The sequence below is a fragment of the Natator depressus genome, chromosome 15, assembly GCF_965152275.1.
Source record: "Natator depressus isolate rNatDep1 chromosome 15, rNatDep2.hap1, whole genome shotgun sequence".
Lineage (NCBI taxonomy): Eukaryota > Metazoa > Chordata > Testudines > Cheloniidae > Natator > Natator depressus.
Window position 1 is genome coordinate 14433016 of NC_134248.1, and position 27646 is coordinate 14460661.

The window sequence follows — 27646 nt, forward strand, 5'->3', positions numbered from 1 at the left end:
ACACTGGAGTAAATTTACTCATGTAAACTCTGAAGAGACTGGTGTCTGAATTACTTAATTTGATGCTGAACAGTTATGTTCCCTATATTCAGATTCAGGATTTGTCTCCCCCACCCCATCTGCAACTTTCAAGTGCTCAAAGAGCAGCTTTTTCCCCACAGAATATTTACAATATATTGCATTGGTGGTAGGTTGGACTGTAGTTTTATCTACATGTACAGTTTAGACTTTTCTAGAAAGGTTTACCTGTTTTTTCCACCTGTTCTATGAACTTTACACCCATAGTAGGAAGCATGAGCTGGTAGCCATGACTGCACCTCACCTGTATTGCAGAAGTATTAACATCAAATTTCCTGAAGATAGCAAAGGCTTCTTCATATAGCTCATTACTGATGGCTATGTTTGCAATATCTGGGGCATCATAGTTATCCAGACGATTGATATACTCCATTACACGAGTGCGATCAGCTTTAATGGCAGTCAGAATCAGAAGATTCTGCAGGTTCCTGTAAATGGGATAAGCAGGACAAAAATGATCTATAAAAAGGAGGCATTAGGTGCTACCTACTATTTGACCTAAAAATGCCACCATCAGGCAGTAAAGTCCAAAATTAAGGTTTTAAAATGAGTTCTACAGAAGTCTAGTAGATTGTCTGAAGCCATCTACTGTTTCTCCTGCAATAGAAAACTGACTAGCCTGTTTTTATAGACAAAATGGGGAGAAGTACAATAAGATTTAGTTACTTGTTACAAAGGAATGCTAACTCTTTTATTACGTGTGAACTGATAGTGTATTAGTACACTGGCTGCACTACTTCAGTTGTATTCAAGCATTTTATCACTTCAGTGACTGCTCACCTTCTCTAGCAGGACACATCACCTAATGCTGCAAGATCAAATTTTGCACACCCAAAAAGAGGATATCCATTTAAAGACTGTATAGAGTGCAGAGCAGTCAGCTGTTTCAGAAGTTTAGGGGACAACCTAAACAAGTGTCACAAAAACACTTCAATCTTCCACCTACCTATGCTCGCTGAACACAGAGTTGTCCAAGACTATCTTCTCAAGAAGCTCAATTAGTTCATTTGGCAGATCAGCAGTCATGAAAGCTTTCACAGTAACAGAAACCTCTTCAGGATCTTGTGTTTCAGATAAGGCTGTCTGGACAACCTAATTTTGAAGATATTTGGAAGGAGTAGTTGAAAGGGCTTTTCTTAGTCTTAATTTAGAGATTCATAAAACAAGGTTATCAGCTCACTGAGGTAGGATACACATTAAGTCAGGAACCTCACAAGGTTCTGAAACATCAATCTAAACCAACACTGCAACTGTCAGAAGATTCTGGCTACCAAAGATGCCTTTTATTCTGTCAAGTAGATGGCGTTGAAATATTGATTCACCAGTATTATTGTGAGATATTGGGCATTTCACAACCATTTAATAAAGCATACCACCACACTAGCCTTACAGTATGAGCAGTCTCCCAGATAAGATTCAAGATTAAGATTAAGGGATAGATACAACTACTTTTACAGCTAGTACTGCATTAGAGAGACCAGACAAGTGCTAGTTATACTGGACCCTGTCTGTGATGAAATGATCTGGACACTGTCTAGAACGGGGTGGCCAAAATATGGCCTGAATCCAGCCTGCTTAAAATTTCTGTCTGGTCCACCAGGCTCTTTTAGCAGCCCAGAGATAGCAAGGAGGCAGCCAAAGTCCTGCGGCACAGCAAGGCACTTGGGCAGGCTACCTGCCTGCCGTGGCCCCACGCTGCTCCTGGATGGCATGTCTCTGTGCACCCCTGGCTGGGGAAGAAGGGGGGGGGGGGGGGAAGAGAAAGCAGCTTCATGTGCTGCCCCTGTCCCTAGCACCGGTCTCACTGCAGGGGTGGTGCTTGCAGGCATGGGCAGCACCTGGATACCTGCTACCCCCTCCCCACAAAGGGTCATGCAGAGATGTGCCACAATGCCAGCAGCCAGCTGCTTCTGGGAGCGATGTGGGGCCACGGCAAGTACCCTGCCTGAGCGCCCTGCTGGTCAGGAGTCACGTGTGGTAAGTGCCTCCTGGCCAGAGCCTGCTCTTCTCACCCTCTCCCACACTACAATCCCCTGCCCCAGGTCAGTACCCCCTCCCGCACCCAAACTCTGTCCCAGACTCTGCACCCCAATCCCCTACCCCCAAACTCCCTGCACCCCCTCCATTAATTATAGTAGAAATTCACAACCCATGACAACTTACCAAAATTCATGGAGTGCCCCCCCCCCCCCAGTGAAAATTATTGCCCACCCTGGTATAGAAAAATAAGTAGACACTGAAACAGAGAGGCTAATAGGGTGGGGCACAAGTATTGGGAGGGCGTGCGCAAGGGATTCTGGAGTCATTCTGAAGTCAGAAGATACTGGATAACAGCTTTCATTTCTAATTGTATAGCCAGTTACTTCACTGTACCTGATCGATGAGCTGTCGTCTGAATGGACTATTTTCCTCAAGGACATTTGCCCAAAGTTCTGGATCCTTTCTGCGTACCAAATAGCGAGCCTCACTCTTGAACAAGGAGTTCTCATTGCAAACCTGAAGAGAGAAAACCATCAACACACGTATAGTTAAGGGAACACTTACAATGAGATCCCACCCAAACACAAGTTTGGCTTTTGAAATTAATGAGCCATGCTCAGACAATAGCTTCCAAATACAACTAGTTGTTGGCCATCACTAAGTGCCACACAGACTCAAGTTTGGATTCTTTCCTAGCCTCTGATCTAAAAGGCTCTCGGCAGACAGGATCTCTTGCAAAGTTTGAGCTTTTCTTGCTTTTGTCCAATAGAAGTGTTATGACAACTTCTCATGGTAATATTTCTATGGCTCTCTGAAGCCATGAACTACACAGGCTTTGACAAATTTCAGACCTAGAAGGGGATTCATTTTGGAGGGAAGGAAGTTCAGGTCAGTTTTATTTTATCTGAATCCTTCACTCAGCTTCATTGTCAAGGTCTTAAGAGGAGCGTCAAGAAAACAGCACCAGAATGTTTCATTTCACACAATGTTTCCACAACTATAAGCTTCTAACTGTTTGTGGGCTACAGTTTTGTCTAATGGAAACATTTTGTGCAGCAGCTTATCAATGATACAGCAGAGAAAGTAAATTCTCACAATGGCTTTGTATTTGACTGATTCTAATTACACTGAGTCACAAGACTCAAACTGCAACTTGGTTACATTTTATCAGTGCCAGCTTCAATGGACAGCAAGGTAGGTTTTGTTTTTCAAACCATTTTAATAGGAGCCTACAGTCCAATTCTTCCTTCCATTACTGCTTAAGACTAAGCTGGGTACCAAGGTTAGCACTGCCTGACTTTATGGAGTGACTATAACACCACCTGTTATAATTAAAATGGTTCCGTGTCTGAAGTCTGACCAGAGCTGGTCTCATATCATGTAAATGCAGATACAGCCTGGCAACCTCCCCTCCTGTCAAGAAGATATGCGCACAGAAGTTAAAGGTTGCAGTTCTTATAGCAGTGATCTGCACAGGTAACAGGCGGCCAAAGTTAAGATTCCCAGTTCACCCTAGGAAAGGGCCTATGCCAAGAGGAGAGCCTTCAATTCTTGGGGGGAGGGGAGGAATATCAGTTTCTGTAGTAGAAAATTTGGGTGTTGGAAGACAAAGCCCTTTGTGGAGCACCTTGGTTAGGAGAAAGCAAGTACCACAGAACTCACTCCCCAAGAAGGGAGCATTGAACAGGCAATCTGTCTGTCCACTTCCAAGAGCGGAACCTGGAAAACTGTTCCTAACTTAAAAAACTTTACTGTAAGCTACTCTTGATTCAATCTATTAAGACCACCACTTTTGTGGCTATATTCTCCCTTTCACACTTCTATAAGACAGCATGGAAAGACTAGACTCAACTGCTGCAGTGGACACAGCCAAGCTTTTCATGCTGAATCATTAAATTAGTGCAGTGTAACACTGATCAGAAGGGTAATCCCTTAAGGAACCACACCATGTTCCAGCAGGCAGCGATTCCAGGCTGGGAGTGGTTGTGGAAGTGTGGACTATAGGGTGCTCCATATGTTGATACTACTCAGCAGTTTCCACCATAGTCTTGGCTTGTGCACTGGAACAAGTGATCAACTGTTTATGAAGTTGAGTTTGTTGAGGCTTATGTTGACCAGTTGGCAGAAGCAATGGGAAGAGCTGGCAAGGGATACATGGTAGAGGGAGTCCATTCCCATTTGGGATTCTGGAAACCAAGACAACCTATCCAAGGCTACTAATACTAGAATCAAATGTGTTCAGAGGCTTTTTTCCAATTGCACCTGGTACCTTCTTTCTATTATGGACTCTAAGACTACTGTAATAGCTTTTATTCAGGGCTATTTAAACATAAATCCCACATCAGCTTAAAAAACTTAATGTACATAAATATAATCCCATTGAAGCTAGCAAGATTTGGCTAAATTAAGGCATGTAGGACTTTGTCGGTGTTAGAAAGGCTCACGCTTAAAATCTAATCAGAACATTGGTTAGACCAATATTGACATCTGAAAACCCACCACCACTCAAACATTAGACTACAGCAGATATTTGTAAATACAAAAGCAAGTTTTGCTAACCTTGATGAGTTCAAGGTCACATTGCCCTCTCTCATAAGCAACACAGGCCAAATGAGGGTCCCGTTTTTCACAGTATTTGCCTACAACACAGCTGTCATAGTATGGGTTCTCCCGGAGAAACCGCTCAGGATTATTGTTACTGTCAATGTAGATTTTAGCCAGAGCATTGTGGGTGGCAGGTTCTTCACAGCCTTCATGAATTCTAGATTCCAGCCATGGCAGCAGCAACTTAAGCCTTTTGGGGAAAATAAAGTTTGTTAAGTTTGCAGACCAAATGTGCTATTAAAGTGCTCAATTCTATTCCTTAACTTGAGAGGAGTGCCAGCAAACTTTAAGGTCAAGGCTGTTCCCCAGAAAGGCTGTGGTCCTAGTAAAATCAGTCTTCTGGATCAAATCATTCTTACCTTGAATGATCTACAAAATAACCCCATTTAAGATTTAAAATACCCCTAAGCTTATTATTGAGGGGCATGCAGACAGACAATTTGGAGTTTCTCTGATCCTTTTAAAGGAAAAAAAAATATCTCCCCTCTGTCCTTTCTATAAAGACTAGGAGAAACCTAGTCATGGCTCAAATAAAGAATGCTTCTGGAGCTATAAGTTACTCAAGAATGCTTGTTTAGAGTAAAATTTAAACTCATGAAAGCAGTGTCAGTGTACAGGTGATCTGTGCACAGCAAGTCCCTTAAAGGAGGCTTCACTTTAAAAATATTGTGCTCATTTAACAAGTTGAGAGTAGGGCATGTGGAACATGCTATACATCAACTGGGAAACTGCTCCAAGCAAAGTGTGATGTTATAGCAGCTGTACTGGGAGAGGGCAGAGTCTGAAAAGCATTGATAAGTCAGGAAGCAGCAGTTTAAACTCAAAGTTTAAAAAAAGAGGGGAATTAGAGCAGAAACTTGGTGGCAGGGGAAGAAAAACCCCACCCTTAAAAGCAGTAGGAAAAGAGTTTTAGCAACTGACTTTTGGGTTAATGACTACTATAACCTTCTGCTTAGGTAAAGGACAGAATTACCCAGACCACAGATATTTTCAGTAGGGCAAGACAGGAACAAAATGAATTTTGGAAGTGTTAAGAATGGCAAGGTTTAGTAGGAGAGGAGAGTGATTTAGGCTTTACGTTTAAATGATATAGTGACAGGATACTTCATGGATTACATACTTCGAGCATTGTAGAAAGTTTGTGGAAGTTTTCAGAACGAGATGATTTAGCAAATTCTTGCTTGTGATTAAGTGTCCACTGGGCTCAAAATATTTTTATAGCTAGTACACCCTATATGGTATTAGTTTCCTGGTCCCACTACTTGCAGAAAAACTGCAGCAAAAACAAGTCCTTCAGCTGACAGACAATGCTCTGCGATGGCTTTGTAGACCTCCCCTTTTTGTTATCTCTTTTCTTCCCCGAATTTGGGACGCAGGACAGGAACCACATTGCCCCAACATTTGCAAAATGTTGCCCCTTCTCCATTCCTGTTCTACTAACCTAGTCACAGTCATTGTGTATTTCATATATGTACACACACAGCCCCACCCCCCCAATCTACCTGTATACTTTCATACAATAGCTACTGGTTTGTTCTAGTCAACTGTGTCAAAACAAGTCTAGACACAGGGCTGTTTCTTCTCCCATTACACAAGGCTGGGGTGATTTTCCAAGTTCCCATATTCATGAATGGGACCAAAACTCTATTCTCAGAATTGAAGCCTGCCATACATGATCTGAATCATCAATGAGATACTCATGTTCTTGAAACTCCACATACAGAATTCTTTTGCTTACTCAAGAGAACTGCCTCACATTAGCGAGCACCAAATTAATTGCTTTAAATCATTTTTACTTTGATCTTTCCAAATGGGATTGACTTAGAGCAATGGATGCAACTCCTATATACCAAGGGGAAAAGCCTTTTACTGGAGCCAAATGGAATGACTGTTTACCCTGAGTACTTTTATATTCTATTCTTACCTATTTCTTTTTTCCACTTCAGCCACCAGCTCATCAGTTGAGAACTGGCCTCTAACCACCATGATCAAGTTCTTAATAACATCTTCAGAACAATCCACATCAAGCAGCCCTCCAATCACTGCTGGTATACGACTTGGATTCACCTAGAATAAACCCCCATAAGAATGGTTTTTTGGGCTGTGCCATAACTGGAGAATTTTTAAAAAAATTTAATCTTTAGAAATGTAGGAAACAGGACCACCTCAATTAGTTATCTGAAGTGTTCTTAAGTGAGACTTAGCAAGTACAAGTTAATCACTAAATTGCTGTTAACTAGCAATATTCTACAAAAACCACCAAAAGAAGAGTCATAAGTTATGAGACTGACCCCTTCTCCCCCGCCCCCCCCCCCAAAAATCTAATCAAAAAACATACTTTAGTGACAAGGTGGTGGGGGTGCTGGGGGATGAATTAAGCGACACTTTATTGAAATCTTGGTGTTTCATTCTGCTCTATTATCCAGTAAACAAGGTTTAAGTCTTATGGGGCTGAACCACTTCTGAACTACAGAACCTTAGGTAAACCAAAGCTCCCACTGTATATACTGGTCCCTTTCTCAGTTTATTCCTTAGAAGAGATTGTATTTTTTTTACCTTCTGAACGTAGATCTCTATGTACTTCTGCAGGTTGTTGCGGTATAAGTAGAGAACCAGGTCATGAACAAAGTCAAATCTGTCACAAACAATGATCAGAGGAAGCTGGTCTGTGAGCTTGGCCTCCTGAATGTTTGGGGAAGGGAAATAGAAAGGAGTTGGAAAAGGAAGGAAAAAAAAAAGTCACCACCTTTACAAATTATGCAGAGACATCAGCAGAGAGCCTTAACTGTTCTCCTAATTTCAGACCAGCAAAAGGCTACCATTCAGAAAAATGCTGACTCTAAATCGATTGCAGTTTCATCCTTTGATACCAATATTCGAGAGCCCATTGTATTCCATCACAAACAGCCAGCCAAATCAGGTGTATTTTTACTTTAAAGGGCAAGGGCTTTTTTATTTTTGTTTTTTAAAGTAGTGACTAGCAAATCCTGGATGCACATAGGTATCTACCACCTTTAAAGGTCTTGGCGGAGAGTGGATGCTCAGCACTTTGAGAGTCAGGCCCCTTAAAAAGGAGTCTCAAGTTGGACACCCAAAAAGTCACTTAAACCAAGGTTAAGAATCTAGAAGCCAACATTCAAGCAAGGAAGGCCATGCACCTGGGCTAAGCTGCATAAAACTTCACACTTCTTTCCATTCTTGTAAAAGCAGGCTGCTTTTACTGGCCATTCTACTAATAAGGTGAGTCACTGGAAAGAATGCTTGCTTCCCCACACCCAGAGCTGGAAGTAGCTTTCCCCTGAAACTGAGGTAATCATAACACAGAAACTTCCTTGAGTTCTGCTAAAAAGGATCTGTGGGTTATAGTGGATCACAAATTGAATATGAGCTAACTGTGATGCAGTTGCAAAAAAACCAATGCCATTCTTGGGTGTAATGACAGCAGAGTGGCATGCAAGACATGGAGATAGTTGTTCTGCTGTATTTGGCACTGGTGAAGTCTGGGCTGGTGTAGAGTATCCAGTTTTGGGCACTGAACTTTAGGAAAAGGTGGACAAAATCGGAGACAGTCCAGAGGTGAGCAACAAATCTAGTCAGGAGCTCTAGAAAAATCTAGACTTCAGGAAAGGTTAACATACATCGGGGCACGCTTAGTCTTGAGAAAAGACTGAGGGGTACCTTAGAACAGTCTATAATCTGGCTAGTACACATTCAGCAACCAATATAAAGGCTAAATATTTACGAACTGTTTTATTAGTTTTTATGGCAGACCAAAATTTGGTCACACTGGTATCAGTATACAGCCCAAGATAATATGCAGCTACTTTGTCTGAACTAATACGGCCTTATCTGTACAATTAGCCCAGGACCACCTTTTGGGCTTCATATTTCATCTAAAAGAAATGAAATTAGTTTTTACAGCATCTAGTGCCTAAGCCTACAGTAATACAAGTTACCAGAGATAGCTGAGCTCTAACTTGTAATGATACTGGCTAGACATCTAGCCTCTCACTGCTGTGTAGAATTTGCACAACTAAGAGTTCGGTACTCCTTGTGAAAGGGAACTATGAGAGCCAAGACTGATACAGAATTAAGCGCAAATACAAGAGATGCAAGCACTGTATGACTCCTTAAGACCAATACCTGTACTTTTAGCTAATATTTTGGTCCCTCTATGCACTACTATTCTAGCCTCCAGTCAGGAAAGTCACCTTGAGAAAATTCTTCACTCGTTCAGGGTTATAGCAGTTACTTTCACGGCAGATCCTTTCCACCTCTTTAATTTGTCCCGTCTTGCAGGCTGCCTGGATATATTTGAAGTGGACATCTGGATCCTGGCTGAAGTTCACAATAGAACCCAGGAAATAAAACAATCCTAGAAAGAAGCAGAGAGATTACCTACTTATAGCCATGAACATTTAGAGTTCGACTCATCACCTAGGTGAGGAGTTACATGCTTTGATAATTTATTATGAATAAGGAACAAAGCCACTAATAAGTGGTGAGACAGGATAGGTGAATTTAAACAGTCCCACAATAGTCTCCAAGCAAAGCTGCCAAAAGGAACACTCAGACTGTCTATTATGCATATGGTTGCCCTCCTCAACCCAGATAGTGTGTGTGATCTCCAGGAGATCACACACACTAACTAGGTATCTTCTGCAAAATAGCTGCAAGCACCAGACTACAGTAAATCTCATGCTTGGTTCCAACTGAAAGGCTGCGTACTAGTTCAGAGCTAGTACCCCACTCAACTCTTCTTCCATCTCAAAACAGATTGAAAGCAAGTACCTCCCTCGGAGCATAAGGGCACCTCACCTTCATAACTTTTGAAAGATTCAAAGAGCTCCACGAGAGACTGGGTGCCAAGCTGCTCATGGTATTTAGAAGCTACTTGCACACAGAGCTGTAGATTTTGTCGGATGTTGGCTGATAGCATCGCACGGAGACATTCCACAGAGTCCTCAACTGACAGGGAGCCAAAGAAGTTTACAAGCCACTAAGAACAGAAGTTAAAATGGTTTTAGTAGTTGTATACATACCTCACTGAAGTTCAGCAGGGAAGTGGAAGTTACATTCTGCACTGTTGGCAGGTGGAAACATGTGTGCATGTCCTAGATGTGCAACAGGAAGGAGAGTGTACTTGGAAGAATTTGGGCATGACAATAGTGCTGGTATCTGTTTAACCTGCCTAAAAATTGATAGCAAGGACTCTAACACATTACCTCAATAGTTCATCAAGTCAAATACTTTTATTGTTTTGAACACCCACATGATGTTTGTTGTGGGCAAGAATTAGTTTCACCAGGTAGGTGTTTGAGCTGCCAAGAAACCAATTTCAGGTTTAGAATTGCCACTGGCAATACAGACTGAGTTTGAATGATTAAGGTTTTCCTGAAGTTAATTACAGATGCATGGCTGAATACCTACTGGCCAGTCACTGAAGGTGCTCATTTGAGCTGGTTGAGAGTCACTGCCCTAGACCTTTCCAGACTGTACCCCTTTCAGGAGTCTGATTTGTCTTGTACACTAAGTTTCACTTCACTTAAAAGCTATTTGCTTACAAAAAAAAGGCAAGATACAGAAGTGTTACAGCACCCTATTACCGAAAAATTGCTTACTTTCTCTTTACCATATTATAATAAAAATTGGTATGTAAATATTGTACTTAATTTCAGTGTATTGTATATAGAGCAGTATAAACAAGCCATTGTCTGTATGAAGTTTTAGTTTGTACTGACTGCTATTGCTTTTTGTGTAGCCTGTTGTAAAACTAGGCAAATATCTAGATAAGTTGCTGTGCCCTGTGGAGGACCTCCAAATATCTCCAGGGATACACATACCCCTGGTTGAGAAACACTGGTCTAGGGGATTTCGTTACGTGTGCTTGCAAAGCTATGTATTACTTTAAGCTTTCCCTCTGAAAAGGGGATTAGTTTATGGATAGTCAAGTGACAGCACGAGAAATGTAGTTACATTTAACACACAAAGTAAAATTCAGCTGAAGCCAGTCTTACCTCAGGGTTCAAGAGGTGAGTGTGAACTACAGCACGCTTTATATCGTAGAGATCAGTGTAGTGCTCCAATGCTCTCTGTAGCAAGCCTGCCTTTTCACATAACTGGGCAATGTGAGCACGATCATAGTGTGTAAACATCTGGTTTCCAAGGATGGCATCAGCAACCTAAGAGGGGACACAATTTTTTCTTGAACTTTAAGCCTCCAGTTTCCATCCACAGTCAAGGAATATCATGATGCAAGGAAAACTACATAAAAAGGAGAGTTACTGGGAACAGACCACACTGAGTAACAATTAAAGTCAGTCAATTGCACTGCACTTCTACAGATGTTTATTTTAAAAAACCACTCTAGGACACCCTTACAATAGGTATCTCCATAGTAACGCTGTGTCTCAATGCTTTTGATGGTAGCAATCTCCAGCTACAGGCATTTAAAAGACTGCCTGGAGTTCTAAAAATATGCTTGTTTTTCAAGAAAAGGGTGAAGGAAATGGTGAATGAGACTTTAAGACGACTAGGTTGAGGAATCTTACCTGTGGTGCATGAATCAGATTCATTTCCAGCAGACGTGTCTGAAGGTGTCCTTCAGCAGGGCGATTATTCTTCAAAGCATCCAACAAAAAGGAAGTGCACTGCTGAATGAGACTGTTCTCCATGAATACATCTACAATCTGAAGTAGACAGTAATCAAAAAAATTAAAAAAAAAGTCAGGAGCCTTGCAGCTGATCCTCAAAAAGGAGCCATCATGACATATGCAGCACCTCTATGTAATCAACTTGTTTACTTAGCTTCCAGCATTGTACTTCTGCAGCAGTAGTGTTTCTACTTTACATTTTACCTTTTGAGAGAGAGAGTGTTCTCACAAACTGACTTACCTTAAAATGTTTATTCACTCTATACCAGGGAGAATTCAGACCTGTACTTTTCGTGTCCGAATTTGATGACAGGTCATTTTGGCTGATGTATCAAACAAGTATTTAATAACCAGTAAGTGGAGCAACTTTGACAGATTTACTTACAAGTTATAATATTCTACTTCATAAGAGTTACACTTTTTCTTTAGGGAAATGGGCACTGGACACTGAGACTATTTGTTTTTACAATAAAGACCTCAAAAGTTATAATCTAGATCAGTCTTTGGGGACTAGTTTGCCCATTGAATGGAAGTCTTAGCCCTAATTGGCAGGAGAAGGGAAACAGCAGCAGCCTTCCTGACTGAAGCTTGGCAGTCCCCATCAATCAGCATAGCAAACTTGCTATGTGAGACATGCTGTTCTCCTTGCGAAAGCCAAGAAGATCCACAGAACTCAATCTACAGCCATTTCTGAAGTTAGTGTTACTAGAGACACTGTATGCCCATAGGCCAGCCCAAATCAAGCTAATTCAGATCCTAGGAGTATAGCAAAGTTCACTGGATTAGACTTTATTTTACAAACACACCACTACATGTCCATTAAACTAAGTCATTACCAGCTTCACATTTTTACCTGGTTAATATTAGCCAGGGGCTCCTCATCCTGCACCAGCATCTGAGAGAACTGCAGTCCCTGTTCTGGGCTGACTCTCATCACACTTCTCAACAAGAAGATCCAGTCTGGTGTGTAGCCAACCTAGAACAATTACACACAATTTTAGTAGTCACAGCTCCTTGGAAATGCTTAGGAATTTACAAGATTCTGCTCACAATTCATACTGTAGTTCAATGACACCTGTTGCAGACATGTTTATTCCCTGCACAATGCAACCTAGTCACACAAGACTATCACATCTCAAGCGTGAAAAGAGTGTTTAAAGTTTCCACATACACTAATAACTAAGACAGATTTTAAAAGCTTGCGCTAGTCTACATGGTTATGTTTCCAGCTGGGGAAGAGATGCTCAGTCTACACTTGAAGACTAGTCTGTGGGGAATGCTTTAGACCAACTGCTGTCCAAAGTTTAAGGTGGGGAGACAAAGGACAAGCAAGTTACTGTATTTGTGATCACAAACGAAACTGCAGATATTATCTTCCCAGTTCAGTCTCCATTATATAGCTGGTTTCTAAGGCCATGTTCTCCAGTGTTCCAAAATAGAGAGAGTTTTGGAGTTCAGATTCTTCATGGGCTAAGCTGATGCTTACTCCTGCAACATGACAGAACTGCATCAGGATTCATTTAGAAATGAGTGTCAACATGAAAATTGAGCAAGGCAGCTCTCAACTGATTATCAGCTTTACAGACTCTGAAATGTTTAAGTCCTTGTCTTATCTCATGGAAGATACCCAGAGTACGTAGAGGTTAGAGTACTGCACACAGATATGTACTAGGAGTCTAGCAGTAGAGGTATTACACAATCTTACTCCTGTAACAAAAACATTTACCTTTTTGGCATAGAGCACTATTTTCTGGAATTGACCAGTTTCTGCAAAGCACTGAATGACTTTGTTTGGCACATTAGCACGAAGGTAAACACTGAGTGCAAGGGTTGGATCAGCTGTCTTCACCAGGTCTCCTAGCTCCTCAGAGCACTCCAGCTGAAAGCAGAAGTAGCATTTGATGATTAGGCAGAAAGAGAGATAGATAGTGAAGATGAACCAAGTACATAAACATGTAACAGTCTACTGGCTCAAGACACATACTGCAGCAAAGTTTAAACCAAAACATTTGCCTACCTTATCTTCCTTCAGCCATTTCTCCAGGAGCTGCTTGCGCCCTTGTTGCAGGACTGGACGGCAGAGTTCTAAAGATTCAAATTTGTTAAGCTGCCCTTGATCAAGCAAGATACCAAAATACTGCAGCAAAGGAGAGGCCTGCCCAGGCTGGGCTGGTACACTCTGGAACTTCCTGATAGTATCACTGGTACGCAGGATGCCCTGAAAGATACCGGGAAGGGGAAGAGAGCCATGATTTAAAAAGGGTTTCAGTTACATCCATCTGAATAACCCTTGCCTTTTTCTGTACCTGAAGTATTTGTGTAGTAACCAACCCAAAACATGCTGACGTCTTGGGTATTTTTAAATTTGCCATCAGTTCTTTGATCCAACAACAAGAGGCTTTTGATTATGCTCTTCTCTATATACTATGCCCAACCTAGAACGGAGCTGTTAGTGAAAAGCTACTTGTCTTCTGTAGGGTCCACAACAAGCTAGGATTCTTCAACTAGAAACATATTGGTATCAATTTACTCTTTGTACATTAAGTTAACCCAAATTTATCTGTAACTCAAAGATGAAGACACATTTGACTGAAAGTGCAGTAACTGCCAAGTGGCAGAGTTAGTTGTGTATTTAGGATGTTAGAATAATCACCTTTAATCCTTAGTCTTCATCTTTGAAAGCACTCACCTTTGGTGCAGATGCTGCCACTTTAGCAGCTTCTGCATAGCTTCCTTGTGCAAAGAGTGTATTGAACTTTCTGGCAAACAGTTCCTCTGCCCCAGCCAGGTTACTGCGGATAGCCATACGCAGACCCAGGTCTGGATTCTGGAGAACATTTGTAGCATAGTTCACGATGTTATCTTCTTCAACACAAACTGAAAGCACCTGGAAAGGACAAAAAAGCCTTAACAGGAGCATCCTGCTGAAAATAGCAGCTCAAAGTAATAGAGCAAAGGAATTAAGAGTCCAAGCAGCTCATCAATAGAGAACTATAGCTTTGTTTTGTATCTCAGAACTCAGCTTGTCAGTCTACCCCAGGAGTTCTCAAACTGGGGTTTGGGACCCCTCAGGGGGTTGTGAGTTATTACATGGTGGGGGGTTCTGAGCGGTCAGCCTCCACCCCAAACCCTGCTTTGCCTCCAGCATCTATAACAGTCTTACATATATTTTAAGAGAGTTTAATTTATAAGAGGGGGGTAAATTGCACTCAGAGGCTTGCTATGTGAAACGGGTCACCAGTACAAAAGTCAGAGAACCGCTGGTCTACCCACAGTCTAAAAGACAAAACCTATAACGGAGGGCAATTTCACCACACTGTTTCTCCTTACTACTCTAAAGTTTTGTAGGCTTTAAGGCTAGATAATCTTTGAGGAAAGGGCATTCTGTTATGTTTGTACAGTGCCCTTCACAATTGGGCTGAGGCCTCTACTATTACACACTGCAGTATGTAATGCTAATCTGAAGTTTGTGGAGTGCCCATTGGCTCACTTTACTGGATATATGAAGGTATGCCAGCAATGAATACATCAATCAGCAACACTATCATGGCAAATAAGTGTTAGAACAGTTTCAGGTGCTAGATTTCCTTTGAGATTTAATTAAGGAACGTTTTACATCGTAAGTCTGGAGAGGCATGTTCTCTAAGCAGCTATTCAGTGGCACACCTTTTGCACATTAAAAGGAACTTTTCTATTCCAAGTACATGCTAGTGTTGCAAGTTGGCATGCTGAGTGTCTTGGATTGTGGTAACAATTTTCTACACATGCATTATACGTGGTCTAAATAGAGTCAACTGAAGTCACAGCAAGTTTCCTTGCCATTTCCCATCAGACTAAAAAGGAGAGGAAGGTGGAGAAGGGATTGTCAAACCACACAAGAAATAAGTGGCCAGATACAGGGAAGCCTGTTATTGTATTCACTAAACAATGAACAAACCATAACAAGCTTGAGCTGCCTGCCATATGCACTATATAGTTGCCTTTTAAAAACAAACAAACAATCTTGCTCAAAACTGGGAGAGCAGTTCTCTCAAGTTCAGTAAGGAACTGTGGGAACAGAATGTTTGACTGAGTTTGAAGATTGTTCTCCTGTGCTCCTCCTTACACTACAAAACACTTTCCTGTACAGTTGTGACAGTGTAAATCAGAGGTCTGATATCTTAATGAATCCTTGGTATATTATTATTATCATAATCTAAACAAGTGTGTGGTACTCTTGATTAGATAAATGGTATTGACTATGCCTTTAGTTGTCCTGTGCAGAAGTCACTAGAGTATTCCTATGCTCAGTTAAGAGGCTCAAGAGCCAACAGGACCCAATTTACCTGTCCTTTTTTATTCACACCAATAATGCCAGAGGAAGGTTCATGAGGAGCAGTTACAAAGATTGTGTCAGCACTAATACGGTTCATGTAAATACACACTCCAGATTCCAAGTCATACATGTGAATGTATCCATACTTTGTGATCAGGTAGATAACGCCATGCTTGGTTCCAATCTGCCAAAAGGGAAAGACAATTGGGAACATTTGAATATACAGTTTCAGTGAGCTGTCAAAATACAAGCTACAAGAAACCTAAGGCAGTGCTGTGTAGAAGGAAAATATTCTCACTATATTGTTTGGTTGGCAAAAAGGTGAAGATGCAGCTGTAAGCTCTCAGCTTGCAAGGAAGGAGTGTAACAATCCTGCTGGTCACTTACAGAACTGCAATTCCATACTAGTGGCAGGTAGAAGACAAGACATCTGTCTCCAAGACAGAAGTTAAGATATCCCAGGTGTGGCTAAGCTAGGATGTTGCATGGCTAAGCAAGAATGTTAATTATGCAAGCTTTAATATCTGCATTAAGAGTTTGTTAGTGTTAACACTAGTACTACAATCCCACTGTTCTCTATTCAAATCTGGCTGGCCTTCCTAGAAAAGAAGTCGGTCAGCTAACCTAAAAATTTCAATGTAGTTGTAAAATTATGCAAGTCTCACTTTGACATTAATTCAATGGAGACGACATGTTAAGCAGTGGTGTTGAGAGATGGCTTTATGACTGAAAGCCTCAAATGGAAGTAAAGCCACCAGTATATAACTGCTTGTGAAATTTTTTAATCCACTGATACTGTTAGGTTAAGAGGCAGCTGTCTATTGTTACCCAAGATCATAGTGCCAAATTTGCTCACTATAGCTAGTCACCTAAAATTAAACAAGCATCTTCCGCTAAAAAGTTGTACTATGCTGGCTGGCAATTTCACATCTATGACAGCCAAAGATGTTATTTTAGCACTTTTGCAACTTATAGTGGAAAACTACAAAAATTCAGAGACAAATCTGGTCAAGAGATAAATTTGACTCCTTATGCTAGTTCTCAAATCATGAGATCTGAACAAAGGAAGTGGGAATTACATCCAGTAAAGAGTGGAGATATTGAATGACACCATCTAGAAAAATCTAGGAGTCAAACGCAATGGCTTATTCATTGTTTTCTTGCACCATCATGTGCCTATCAAATCTAAGTGCAGATGTACGTATTTGCCCTGTCAAGACACACTAAGCAGCCAAGATCTTCATTAACTTAAAAATCTCTGCTATGATCATTGTTTACCATACAGTTCATAATCTCTTGTCATATGCTTGGATTGCAAGCTCTTTGAGCAGAAGCTAGCACCTAACACAATGGGGCCCTGACCTAGGATTTTGATCCCTAGATGTTACTGTAGTACAGAGAGCAATTTTCTCAGGCTGTCACTGAAAGTAGTTACTGTAAAGTCTGACACACCATTATACCTAACCTAAAAAATGAAATCCAATGTCAAGCTGTTAAAGTTGACTATTCTGCTAAGAGTTAGATTCCCCATCAGTATAAACAATTTAGTTTTGAGATTATTCCTCAAAGTGAATTTTTGGAGTAATATAGCACTAGGCTTGTCACATGTATGTTCAACATACATAGCTTAACAGAGTCCTTTGGGTTGACAGGAGTTCATGAGTTACTAAGCAATCCCAACAGATATGCAGGTGCAGGAACAGTACTTGTCTCCCCATCTTAGATGAGTAAGCATGACTTGACCAAGGAGAAATTCTGCAGTTCTTATTCCCAGCTTTATCCCTAAGTCACAAAACTACAGCTCATTTCAGTAGACTTTAAAGTTTGTATTTGGATAGGTAGGAGAATTTCTGAAATAGAACGCACATGTGTAATGGCAACTTGAGGTTTCTGTATCCAGTGAGGTGCTTTTTATTGCAAGTTCAATTTTTACAGAAGTGGATTAGAAGCAGTTTTGGAGTACTACATTTGAGAAGTAGGACTTATGTCGAGTGGTCTTCCTCAGGCTGCACTTCAGATCTCTACCTTTAGTGAGAGCTAGGCTTCCAGCATTGGTTGTGTTACAGAAGAATAAATCCATGGCTGATTTAACAGTGACATCTATGAAGCAATGGTGAAGTCACTTTACAGGGAAGGCTCTGACTGATACTGTTTAACTCAGTTAAGTGAAGTTTGATTCCTAAAGGACTCCCAGCTAGCTCATAAAATGGAGAATCAGGTTTTTCCTACACAAATTTTTTTTTTGGCTAAAATTTCAATCAAGAGTGTTTGGTCAAAGTCTGTTCTTGTTTGGTCCAAGTTCTTGTTTTTGGGCATCTGAAAGCCAAAACAGTCTCCTAAAATTCCCAAACTTTTAATTCCCCATGAAAAGTGCTGGTATTTTTCAGTCAGCTCTCCATGTGCAACTCTGCATAAAAAAAGTGGATATCCCCACTGAAAACATGGCCTGAAGTGAATGCACCTTCTTGGGATCAAGAACAGAGGTCATTTACTCTAGGATTCTATTCAGAGATGTGCCATATACATATTACAACAACATATCCTCCACCACACATATGTGAAATGCTATATACATGCCTATGTTGGCCAGTTCGGGAGAAGCTTGACATGGGTTTCATGTGCCCTCTTGTATACCTTACCTGCATTGCCACAGGGAAGTCTGTCTGAGCCTCAGGAGGGAAAAACACATCAACAGCTTTCTTTACAAAGGGCTGGTTTCCAGCAGCAGGTTGACCTACTTCAATTACATGCAGCTGGGAAGAAGGAATTGCATGTCACCAAGACAAAGTTTGTAAGCAAAAATCCTGCTACGAAACAAGTTGTAGTTTCTATCCAACTATAGCTTCCCAAACAAGCTACAGACCAGGCAATTAACTGTTTCAATACCTTTTGTGCAATTTACCCATGAAGATTTTCAGCCAATATTCATGATTCTAGAACTCTAAAGTTGTCCAAAATGCTTGGTTTAATAACTTTTAGAAGAGGGTGAGAAGCTCTGTGCTTTTGACAAAACCATTTCTCATTTTCCAAATCATTAGTCAAAGCACTGCCCAGACACATTAAAAGTGGACCAGCCTTGTTCTAAGACACCATTGCTGCCATCTCTTGGATTAGGCAGTTTCAGTTGTACTCCATCTTGAACAGTTCAATACAGGAACAAAAGGTTTGCCATGAACAGGCTGTCAAGATTTCAGTCCAAAAGCAATTTTTTTGGTTTTTCCAGGGATGTTGCATCTTGTAAGAAGCTAATGAAATGTTACTCAACCCATTAAAACTAAGTAGTTGTTCTCCACACTACAGGAGAGTTTAGCAAGTGTGGCACATCTATTGTATTCTGTGATTTTGGAAAGTTTGATCAGAACTCCATCAACTTTTAATTTAAGGCACAAGGATCCAATTTCTTCAGAATCATAATATCTGAGACTCAGTTAGGCTTTAGCAGCCTTGTGGAATAATTATAATTGCCATCAATTTAAGGCCTACAAGAGGCAGAGTGAGCTTGTTCAGCTGAGAACCATGCTACAAGAACCAGCAAGAGAGTGAGTGTGTGGGGGGGGAGGCGGTGAGAAAACCTGGATTTGTGCTGGAAATGGCCCAACTTGGTTATCATACACATTGTAAGGAGAGTGATCACTTTAGATAAGCTATTACCAGCAGGAGAGTGGGGTGGGAGGAGGTATTTTTTCATGCTTTGTGCGTTTATAAAAAGATCTTCTACACTTTCCACAGTATGCATCTGATGAAGTGAGCTGTATCTCACGAAAGCTTATGCTCAAATAAATTGGTTAGTCTCTAAGGTGCCACAAGTACTCCTTTTCTTTATGCTACAAGATGTGACAGCTTTATTCAGATTGAGAGTAAAGGCACCTTTAGATTCAGGTATTTCACTGCCTTCAATATTTACATTAATTTTATGAAGTTCCTTAGAAAAGTGGAAGACTGTTCAGTCAAGGCTTTGTTTTACTGTGAAGTAAACAGCCACCATTCCTCAAAAAACAAGGGGTCAACTTTGTTTAATTTCATCAGTGCAGCCCTAGTGAAGTCAATTGCATTAAATTAACACAATTAGAAGTATTTAACAACTGGTCTTAATTTGAAAAGCTTCCAGTAGTAACTAAGACATAAGGTTACTGATCATTTACATTAGCTTGAAAGTAGTCAGTATGGTTGAGAGATTTTACCTTGCCTCCTGCTGGGCTCCGCACAGCAAAACAGAAGAGCGTGGAAGGTTTGGAGTTTCCTTCTATTTTGAATTCTGCAAAGGCTGCTGCATGACCCTCTATAGGTTGGGAAACCTTCCTATCAACTGAGTACAATTGCATTGCACCAACCACACGATTTTGCTAATGGATTTGGGGGGGGGGGGGGGGAGAAAGAGGGGAAGAGAAAAAAGGGAAAAAAATTTAAGCTGACATCTCCAAGTATTTAAGAGTTGCCCATGCATCAAGAGCATAGGAATTGAACCACTAAATACTTTCAGCACAACAGAAGCAAAAAACATTTTTTTACTGTGTTGTATATCCTTCTGAAAGGCTGGAAAACATTTAAGGAAAGGTCTCCCACCTACTGCAGAACACTCTTGAAAAAAAAGTTGTTTAAACATAAGAAACTACAGTCAGTATGAGACGCAAACAAGTGCTTTTTCCAATTTGGTCCTATTTTCCTGCATGGTCCTCTGATTTATACCTGCATTCATAATGCACTTTCTGTATACTATTCTGAAGAGTCCCTTACCTGGGCTGAAATTCCTATTAGGAGTAGCCATTTTTGGTGTTCATCTGTCCTGTAGTTGATGATTTGGCAGCCTGCAAGACTAGCATGCCTGTCAAACATTTTTTGGGGCTGAGATTCTCCCTCCATGCTCCAATGAAAGACTGCCGTCTCTGTCACCAAGGCAACTGTGTTTACCGATATCCACTTCCAAAAGATCACTTCCTCTGCCATAGTATGGGCTTTCATTTTACTTTTCATCTCAATGTTAAAGATCTGAAGCGTCTTCCCCGCTGGTGTGGGAGATACAAAAGAATCAGACCTCTGTACATTAAATTATACTCAGCCCTATAATTTGCATGTACTGGGAGGTATGCTTAGAAAGTTGAGCTACAATAAGCTAGTTTTCCAGTTTAAACATTCCAATAAAGATGAGTAGAGTAAAGATAGTTAAGTTGCCATAGTTTTGCCCCAACAGAATGACTTCAGCTACAGCATAAGCCATTTCAATGACCTTGTGACAGATGCTGCACTACACAGATTTAACATTAATTTCTGCACAGGCAATGAACACTTTATGGCAATGTGTTTTATATTTAAATGCATGCAAAAAAAGTGTAAGTTTCCTCTTTATTGGGTCCTAGAGAAGGGAGTCAATGGACACAGACAAGTCCTGACTTTGAGGTAAGACTGGACTGACCAGGTAACACTTTACTCCAAGTCACAAGTAACTGCCTCAAGATTAAACTATAGTGAAGTGCCTACAGCTACACAGATATGAAGTTGCACTCAAAAGGAAATATGCACACACAAAGGGGTGTGGTAGAATAGTCAGTAAGCACTGGCATATTATGTGGACTATCTTGATAAGTGGTTCAATACTAAAGTTAGAGATCAAAGATATAGGTCATAGTTCATAATGTCTAGTGAAATTATGTACAGCATTCCAATTAGCATGCCTCTGCTTATTTTGGTATTTATCAGCTCACATTTGGAAAGTCCAAAGTTTATAGTAGTGTTAGAACCTAACATCTGCTTCAAAGGACTTTTACTTTAAGACAACCTAGGCAGGCTCTCCGTGTACCATTTAAGTGGACTAATTAAAGATACCCAGTTTCTCCAACTTATGGGCAGACACTAGTGTTGTATATATTCCCACTTAACAGGAAAAGGTACAGGTTCTGTAGTCACTTTTACAGACCCAGCTCTGCTCCAAAAACACCTATTTACAAAAGAGCACAATAGTTGGATGGGCTGCAATTAGCAGTTTGGAGGGCAAATATATTAGCTTCTACCAAGAACAAAAAAAAAAAATTTGCCAGTTTAGGGGACAAGATTTCCAGGGATGAATCTACCATGCTAAATAGATGGGAGGGGCTTAGATTTTTAGGAAAATGCCTTGTTACCTTCCATGCAGAAGCCCCTGTAAGCTTGGTTTTAACTTCATTCCTTTCATCCAAGAGAAGTCAAATGTGAAATTTCACATTTGTTTTAATTCCTAAAGCCCTAGCCTGACTTTTAGCTCCATAACCATATCTAACCACTGTAAGTTGATTCCCATTCCAATAAGAGGGTTAGTAATATTTAACTATGATAGTGGGCAGCAATTAAACAGTAATTTAAGTAGAGATTTTCCTTTAATGTGGGGTGGGAAAGAGTAAACTAGAGCCTGGAGCCATGACTATTGCATGAGTGTGGGTCTCTTGGGAACAGAATACCAGATAGGACTACCCAGGGACTAGCAGTTATAGTTTAATAACTGGTGGAGTTATTTTTCCCAAAAAGGGTAAAGTGGACTTCCCTTTAATGAAGCTGATACTCAAAATACACATTTCCCAAATGGCAGCTTATAATTGACAAAGCACCCCTAACCATCTAGAAGGGAAAGTATTTGAAAGAATATTGTCAAACAAGGCATTACCCAGAAAGACTTGCCTTTTTACTACAAAGGTTGAAGATTTGTTTCAAAGTCTTCTGCATAGCCACATACTAAAAGCCCTACACATGACATCAAGATATCAGAAGCCATATGAGTACAGAGACTTCAAGAAGCAGAACACTGCTACATTATCTCCTCTGGAAGAAGCTGCTAAGTGACTATGAAAGCATCCTACTCTCACCAGCCCCCTCTGTAAGCTTTAGTTTCACATTTAGGAGGGCTACAGATATTTATAAATTGCTATATCCTCAACTGACGATATTAGCAGGATTAAGGCAAGCTGATTTTGCTCATGGAGTCTTTATGTATCATATATATAAAGGAAGGACACCAAGACTGTCTTCTGGGCTTAAGTTTCCAGCTCAAGTCATCCTGGCATCACTAATTCAGGATGGAGGATCTGGATCAGCCATGCCTAGAGTGCATATTTAATGTCTAATTCTAGAAGCAATTCCAACTACTATGCTCAAATATCTGAAGTACTTGTTTTAGAAATGCAGAATACTCAGCTAATTGATCCCTCGATCTAGTGAACAAGATGAGCAGTGGCAAACATGGTATTTCTTAAAAGGAAATTGTCAGACCTACAGTACAGTTTTTTTCCCCACAGACCCTAATCACCAGGTAACAGACTTGTTTAAGAGAGCCTTCTTCTCTTATACCCAGCACTGCATTAAGGGGCAGGTTGTAGTATGGTGTTATAGTTTTCATCTATTATCCAAGTAACATTTATTGGAATGGTTAATGTCCTGCTACGAGGAGTTAGGGTAGAGGCAAGTGTCACCACAAGGTTTTTGCTCTTCTACCCCCAATATCCCATTATCTTACTTGTCTAAAGACTTACAATGGATAGTATCCTCGAAGGATTAAGCCAAAACTCAAGTGTTTTGTTTTTAAAAACTTCAGTTGCACTTTCAATGCAAGTCTGAATTTCATTAGTCTACTTATAGGAAAAGTTTTTTCTACTAGAGGTGGAAGAATGTAAATTTTCGTAAGACTAGAGCATGAAATTGCATTTTTACATTCCCATGATCAATGTATGGAAATGCGGTCTGAAAACATGGCATTCCCCACTTGTTGGTGCTTTTTTGGTACAGAACATAGCAAGAGAAAGAAATACATGGATACAAGGACAAAAAAGTGTCAGAACACTAGGGGAATGTTACATGCAATCCAGAAATGCAATTTTTATGCATTTATACCACACCCCATAATAGTTGCTAATTTTAGAAATATTTCATTTCCCCTTGGAGATTGAGATTGTACATTCTGTTGCTCATAACTTGAGAATTAGTGAGCAACTCAGTCATGGTGCATACTTTTATAAAAAAGGCACAGTATGTAACAGCTTAGACTGCTGTCTTCACAATCCATCAGCAGGGAAAGTTTGGCATGCTCCACTCTTTAGCCAGGCAGCCAAGTATTAAATGCTAGAGAAAGTCTGACCTAGTCTACATTTTTGAGAAACTGGATTTTTATGAAAGATTCACATGGTTGTAGTTCCATAATTTATGTACCATTGTCCAATGATAGCTAAGCTAGTGACAGTATCCCTGGTCTTTAAACACCAATTTTTCTTCTCCCCCTTCACCCACATCCATTCTGGAGATACTGTATCGCTTGTGTCACCCCACAGGTTTGTGGGACCTTGATAAAACATTTTTATTTAGTACACTGGCACCACACATTGTCCAATGACATCTCTGGCAAGACTACATTAGCTCATTCACACTGTAGCAGCAGGACAATATTGCTTTTGACTAAGTCTAATGTTGGTAAAAAATAAAGCTAGATTGTTAGAAGCTGGATGACACTAAACTCATTTTATAGTTAGTAGGTTAGTTTCAGTTCAGGGCAGGCGAAGTTTTCCATTTAAGTACTGGATGAAGTTTTACTAGTACACAGGATGCACTTTCCTTGCCAACAGGTTGCTTTACAGGGGTCCAAGACTACAATTAAGGAGAGTGGAGGCCAATCAAGGTGGTATTGAACCTCAAGGTAATACCAATAAAAAGATTAAGTGTATTGTTCAGCACCTCTGCCCACCTTTCATACATGGAGGTGGTTCACAGTAGTAGTCTGAAGGAAATGCATGCAACAGCTGAAATACAATTTGAGTTTGAGTCAAAACATTGACTATTTGCTTTAACAGCCTTGACCTCAAATCTAGGCTGATATGTTTGAGGTTTTCTATTCCAGTTTTGAAAACTAGATTTTAGACAGATTTCTTGGACCCCTAGATAATATCACCATGACTTCAGACTATAGCACACTTAGGCAGAAATGACTGGCACACAAGACGTCATGCTAGCAAAGGTCTCTCATAAAAGTATTGCGACTCAGTTTTGTCTACCAACTGTACTACAATTACATACATATTGTCTTTAGTTGGTACAGTCAATAGTCAAAACAACCAAATGGTCAATAGCACATCAATAAAGGGAGAAGGTTCTCTTCCCGCTGCAGTTACCAAGTTGAGGATTCAAATTCCCAATTAGCTGTAAAGTAAATAAGATATCAAATGGCTATTTGTAAATATTTTAGTACTTTTTATGAGATTAGACCATTTTGTACCACTAAAACGTGAAATGTCAGGACAAGTTAAACTCACCATCTGTTTAAGACAAGAATGCAGGAAGAAAAGTACATAGTCAGTAATAGAGTGAAGCATTTATTTCAAGATTAAACACCAGCTAGCTTGCAAGTTACTCTGCTTTTCTGAAAGGCTGGGAAGCCTTTATTCCATGGCGTTCAGGTAGCTCATGAAGCAACTTAACTAGCTTAAACTTATTGCAAAAACCCCTTTCCCAAGTTTATTATATATTCTGCATTCACAAGTTTTAGCACCAGAGACAATCTCCATTTTGAGTCTTGTGACCTCGGCTAACTTAAGTATAAAATGTTTATTTAGACAATTATTTCAGCTTACAATAAGCTACTGGCCGTCCTTATGTGATTTCAACATTAGGATCTTTCCAGACACATTTTAAGTATTATATTTTAAGGTTAAGGACATTAATACATATTTAGACTTAGAATACATTTTAAGAAGCAGTACAGTGGCCTTCATTCTTGCATTTGTTACCGTGCAACAGTAGTCTGATGTGTTCTCTATACATGTTCTGCAAAGCTCACTCAGCACGCTGGTCTTGGCACTTAGAGGTCTTTTCAAAGACCTCTTCAGCAAATTTGTTTAAATAGGAGAGTCCAAAGTTTATGGACTCTCCATAGCCAATTCCCTCCCAGTTTCAGGATGGAATGCAGTCATGCATTTCTACAGGGGTTTTGGCTTACTACCTCTGTATTCACATGCTAAGCTCAACCGCTTAAATCCAAGACAAAGTAGATACTATAACCAAGACCATACAGTCAAACTTATGAGAAACTCAAGTCCTGCATAAAACTAAGTTGCACTACAGACTCAGAGCTGCCTTTTGGCTGAATGTTGCTCTATGTTTGGTTGCATTGTAGATATTACTAAAAACATCGACTCACCTTTTAGAGCAATGACTTTAGAAGCGGGATTCATGATGGCACTTTCTGCAGAAATTGGACGTCTGATGGGTGTAGTTGGATCACTCATGTCGATTATCACTACCTGTGCTTGTTCCCCTACTTTCTCTCTGATGCAGATGAATTTATCAGATTCCATTGTCAGGGTGCTAAATCCAATGTTTGCTGGGTTAATTCCCAGGTTTTGGAGCTAAATAAAAAAGAGAAAGAAAAGTACTGTTTAATAAGTTGATGGCTTGTATAAGCTTATTTGGAAGGGAGGCATTTCTCCTTACTCAAAGAATCTGAATGCAAGCACAAATTAAACAAATAGAATACTGACAGGTTGAAGAGAATCCCCATTAGGAAGTGTGGTTTTGTTGGCCTTCCACAGGAAAAAAAAAAAGACTGACCACCACTTCAAATAGATTTTTTTTTTTTTTTTTTAAATAAGTCAGTCATCTAAATTGGTTTCACTGTTTTTCCTATTTTGATTTTTTCCATCCCAATTTGGGATAAAAAGATTGAAGCGTTGGAATTTTCTACAAGAGCGACTTTTATGAACAGTTCTATTGGACAATATGAACCAAGGTACCAGATGTTTGGTAGTAAGCAATCAGCATTTTTAATTGGACTATGATTGTGCAATAGGTAACTGTCAGTGTACCATGTCTGACATACTCCAATACAATACTCGGACACTCTGCTTCCTTCCCTAGACCTGAAGAGGTCAGTTTAGCTCAAAAGCTTGTAATTCCACCAACAGAAGCTGGTCCAATAAAAATCTCTCTCCACCTACCTGGTCTCATTCTCTAATAGTAACAGAGGAAGAACACCACAAATCCAAAACAGGGCAACTCCAACAAAAGAACAGAAGTAGCTAGACTGTGTCAAATTGCATGGTCTTAGTTCAGGATTTAGAAACTGGGATAAAATGCTAGTTAAGATGCTTAACCCCAGCTATAGGTGATATCCTACCTTAATGCCTATTTAATGGAGAGCTTCTACTAGCAGCTTGATAACAGACCTAGTAGTGCAATAATCTTGTGTATAGAAGATCTATCCTGGACTAGATTTTGGGGACTGGCAAGTATCCAGGAAGTAACATTAGTATGGAGACTAAAGTGTCTACTAGCAGAAAGCTATGTCATGTAGTTTTAGAGTCTTTCTGGAATACTATTTTTGGTACTAGGCTCCTAGGTACCAGAATGACAAATATGAAGGTGCTGAGAAGAGCAACAAATTAGGAATTGGAGAGAGACTTTTATAAATAAGCGAAGGACAGAATAGAATTACTGAATATTCAAAGTGGAAGTTTAGAATGGTAAAGATACAAGGTAGTACAACAGGATTAAGCCAAAGGGAAGTTTCAACTGAAATTGGGGGGGGGGGGGGGGGGGAATTTGAGTGATCTCCATTCCTGAATAATCTAAGGGAATCAGAAGCTTCTGCACTTCTATTCAAACCTAGACTGAATAATGCACTTGGAACTGCACTGTATCTGCACTGGGCAAGACTGAGTCAGTGTCAATCAATGGACTGTGTGTTTAAGGCAAGGCATGTGCGCTTGAGGAAAATCCCAGTCCAGATCTGAAGAAAGGAACAGCTGCTCACTCCCTCCCTCTCCAGCCCCCCCATTAAATTTTTAGGCAAGTATCAGCACTAAAAAGCTTATAGTCAGGCTCTGAAGTGAAGCTGCCAAACACAGGTGACAACTGCTTGTGTCACTGAAATTCAGTTATGCCCAGCTCTGGTTCAGTTTGAGAACATCCATAAAAACCTCCACTGGGGGGATGAACCAAATCCAGAAAAGCAATAACTGGAGTCATTCTGGTCAGTTACTTGATTACTACATACAAATTCATCTCCATGCTA

The 27646-nt window shown here is 40.3% G+C and overlaps 1 protein-coding gene across 2 annotated transcripts in view; it reads right to left on the bottom strand.

Moving 5' to 3' along the window:
- Positions 1-27646, bottom strand: part of LOC141999497 (clathrin heavy chain 2) — a 58193-nt gene that overhangs the window by 16068 nt on the left and 14479 nt on the right. For both annotated transcript variants that reach the window (XM_074973006.1, XM_074973007.1), the window contains exons 2-20: positions 25775-25982; positions 20365-20633; positions 19812-19973; positions 18270-18383; positions 15641-15814; positions 14005-14202; positions 13333-13533; positions 13042-13194; positions 12169-12291; positions 11214-11351; positions 10680-10844; positions 9481-9661; positions 8874-9037; positions 7219-7344; positions 6587-6729; positions 4618-4852; positions 2452-2574; positions 1025-1170; positions 323-506 (exon numbers count right to left, since the gene is read on the bottom strand). In XM_074973006.1, coding sequence (XP_074829107.1) covers positions 323-506; positions 1025-1170; positions 2452-2574; positions 4618-4852; positions 6587-6729; positions 7219-7344; positions 8874-9037; positions 9481-9661; positions 10680-10844; positions 11214-11351; positions 12169-12291; positions 13042-13194; positions 13333-13533; positions 14005-14202; positions 15641-15814; positions 18270-18383; positions 19812-19973; positions 20365-20633; positions 25775-25982 — 3207 coding nt within the window. The remainder of the gene's footprint in view (positions 1-322; positions 507-1024; positions 1171-2451; positions 2575-4617; positions 4853-6586; positions 6730-7218; positions 7345-8873; positions 9038-9480; positions 9662-10679; positions 10845-11213; positions 11352-12168; positions 12292-13041; positions 13195-13332; positions 13534-14004; positions 14203-15640; positions 15815-18269; positions 18384-19811; positions 19974-20364; positions 20634-25774; positions 25983-27646) is intronic.